Genomic DNA, 2546 nt, shown 5'->3' with positions numbered 1-2546 from the left:
ACCCATGCACTGAGAAGTCACTGGTTCTATTCCCTGTCAGGGTACATTCCTGGGTTGCAGTCTCAATCCCTAATAGGGAGTGTGCAGGAGGCAGCCGATCAATGATTCTCTCTCATCACTGATGTTTCTATGTCTCGCCCTCTCCCATCCTCTCTGAAATCAATACAAATGCAGTTTTTTAAAAAGAAAAAAATAGAAGTCATCTGGATGCAAGGAGGGTCCGAATCCCCACCTCCTAAGTCCCCCTAAAATGAGTGTCCAGGCAGAGACAGCTGCCTCTTAAGCAATACAGTGCGAGAAGGGCAAATAGGAATGAAACAAGATGAAGACAGATCCCAAAGTGAAAGTGGTCATTTTAAGAATCTATAATAATAAAAGCATAATATGCTAATTAGACCGGACATCCTTCTGGACAAAGCTGGGGCTGCGATGGAAAACCAGGTCTTGGGTGCCAGAGGGAAGCTGGTGCTGGCAGCCAGGGGAAGGAAGGCCCACTCTTGCACAAATTTCGTGCACTGGGCCTCTAGTAACAATAGTAACATTTATGCTGTACAGCAGGGTGACAGATACTGTTCACATATTACTCTGAGCCCCATAAGAAGGCATCCTTCTCCCCACTTTATAGTGAGACTCTGAGGCTCAGAAGGGTGATCTGGTTAAGGCTTGTAAGTAAGGAGAGCCACGATTCAAAGGCAAATCTGCCGGATGCCAAGTCCCAGCCAGGTCCAGGGCCCATTAGACGCTGTTGCCTCTCCAAGGTCAGACAGAGAAAGTGGCCCGCAAGGACGGAACTGGAGTTCTGATTACTACCACCTGGGACCTGTGTGCTTCAATTTATAAAGGTAATATGACCACATTACGGGAGCTCTGAAGAGTAGGAGGAAAAATATTCTTTGTCTCAATACAGCCACCACTTTTATTATTCTGATGTCCTCTAGATTTTTTTCATATTCCACCTTTTCTCCTTTCCCCCCAACTTCTCTGATTTCATTGAGAAAAGTAATAAGGCCAAAAACATTTCTGTTTTTTACCTGTTCACAAGTTCGTATAGCTCTGGCATTGTTTTCCCATAGACAAAATACTGTGTTTTGAAGCCATTTTTCTTATCAAGTAGATAGAGTGGATGGAACCATTCGAAGAGTGAGTGATACAGTCCGTAGCGTATGTTCCTTAAACAGAAAAACAGGTCAGCAACTGTCATTAAGCAAAGAAAAAATAGTTTCTTTAAAAACAATCAGTGGCAGCATTTTTATATCTCAGTGAAACGCACCCCTGAGGGCATTGGGGGTGTGTGTCCAAAACCATTAACTTAAAAATGATCTCTTCATTCACAACCAATTACAATGATTGGGTGTACTATGTTTTTGATAGTACACATAACTACTTTTTATACATACATATCTTGACATCAAATGTCATTTAAACCATCTTTTAACTTTCTAAAAAATATATATTTTTATTGATTTTAGAGAGGGAGAGGGAGAGACAGAAACATCAATGATGAGAGAGAATCATTGATCAGCTGCCTCCCACACTCCCTGAACTGGGGATCAAGCCCAACCCAGGACCCTTCAGTCCACAGGCCGACACTCTATCCTCTGAGCCAAATCAGCTAGAGCATCTTTTAAGTCAATTATCTCAATAACATATAGTCCATTTAAAAATGTTTTATCTGTCAAGCATAAGACTAGGTATTGAAGAAATATTGGAAAGCCTTCCAACCCAGGCCCTTTTCCAGGGTCTGATGGACGGCAGGGACCAGGTCTCGCATCTCTGTGTCCCCCTTCGCTGTCAACACAGACCTTTGCCGGCATTCAGGGAAGGTTTGGGTAAATGACAGATCAAGAGGGAACTGAAAAGGGCAGTTAAAGCAGCAAAAAGTGAAGGAGCCACTGGGTTGATTCTAACTAATGGGGGTTTGGGGGTGGGGAGAGACTGACCAAAAAACGTACATGCATATATGCATAATCCATGGACCCAGACAATAGTGTGGTGAAGGCCTGGGGGGTGGGGTGGAGGTGGGTCAATGGTTTCTTGTTTTATTTTTCTAAGATTGACTAATAGTTTTTATTGATTTCAGAGAGAGGAAGGGAGAGGGAGAGATAGAAACATCAATGATGAGAAAGAATTATCGATTGGCTGCTTCCTGCATGCCTCTTATTGGGGATTGAGCCCCCAACCAGGGCATGTGCCCTGACTTGCAATGGAACTGTGACCGCCTGGCTCATAGATTGATGCTCAACCACTGAGCCACACAGGCTGATAGTTTTTAACATACCCAAAGGGAAATACAGTTAAAGTGACCTATTTTCAAACACAAGAAAGCTTGTTTTGAGTTAAGACTGGTGAGTGTTACAGAAACACTATGATGCAAGTAAAAAGTAAGGTACATTGTAATGGCACAGATAAGACAGAAAGAACTGAAGTTGTTTCATATGACTCCAGAACTAAACAGATTCAAAGAAGATAAAAATCAAGCATCCTAAAATCTGGATCTAATCAACACTCAGAGTTTTATAGCACGACTGTTATCTAAGCACATCATA

At 42.5% G+C, this 2546-nt stretch overlaps 1 protein-coding gene across 1 annotated transcript in view; it reads right to left on the bottom strand.

The window, feature by feature from the left end:
- FUCA1 (fucosidase, alpha-L- 1, tissue) overlaps nucleotides 1-2546 on the bottom strand; it is a 20370-nt gene that overhangs the window by 10056 nt on the left and 7768 nt on the right. The window contains exon 4 of the mRNA XM_015557197.1: nucleotides 1032-1169. Within this exon, the coding sequence (XP_015412683.1) occupies nucleotides 1032-1169 (138 nt within the window). The remainder of the gene's footprint in view (nucleotides 1-1031; nucleotides 1170-2546) is intronic.

Source organism: Myotis davidii, unplaced genomic scaffold, assembly GCF_000327345.1.
Source record: "Myotis davidii unplaced genomic scaffold, ASM32734v1 scaffold149, whole genome shotgun sequence".
Taxonomy (NCBI): Eukaryota; Metazoa; Chordata; class Mammalia; order Chiroptera; family Vespertilionidae; genus Myotis; species Myotis davidii.
Note: the sequence above shows the minus strand (reverse complement) of the source record. Positions and strands in the feature narration are given on the sequence as shown.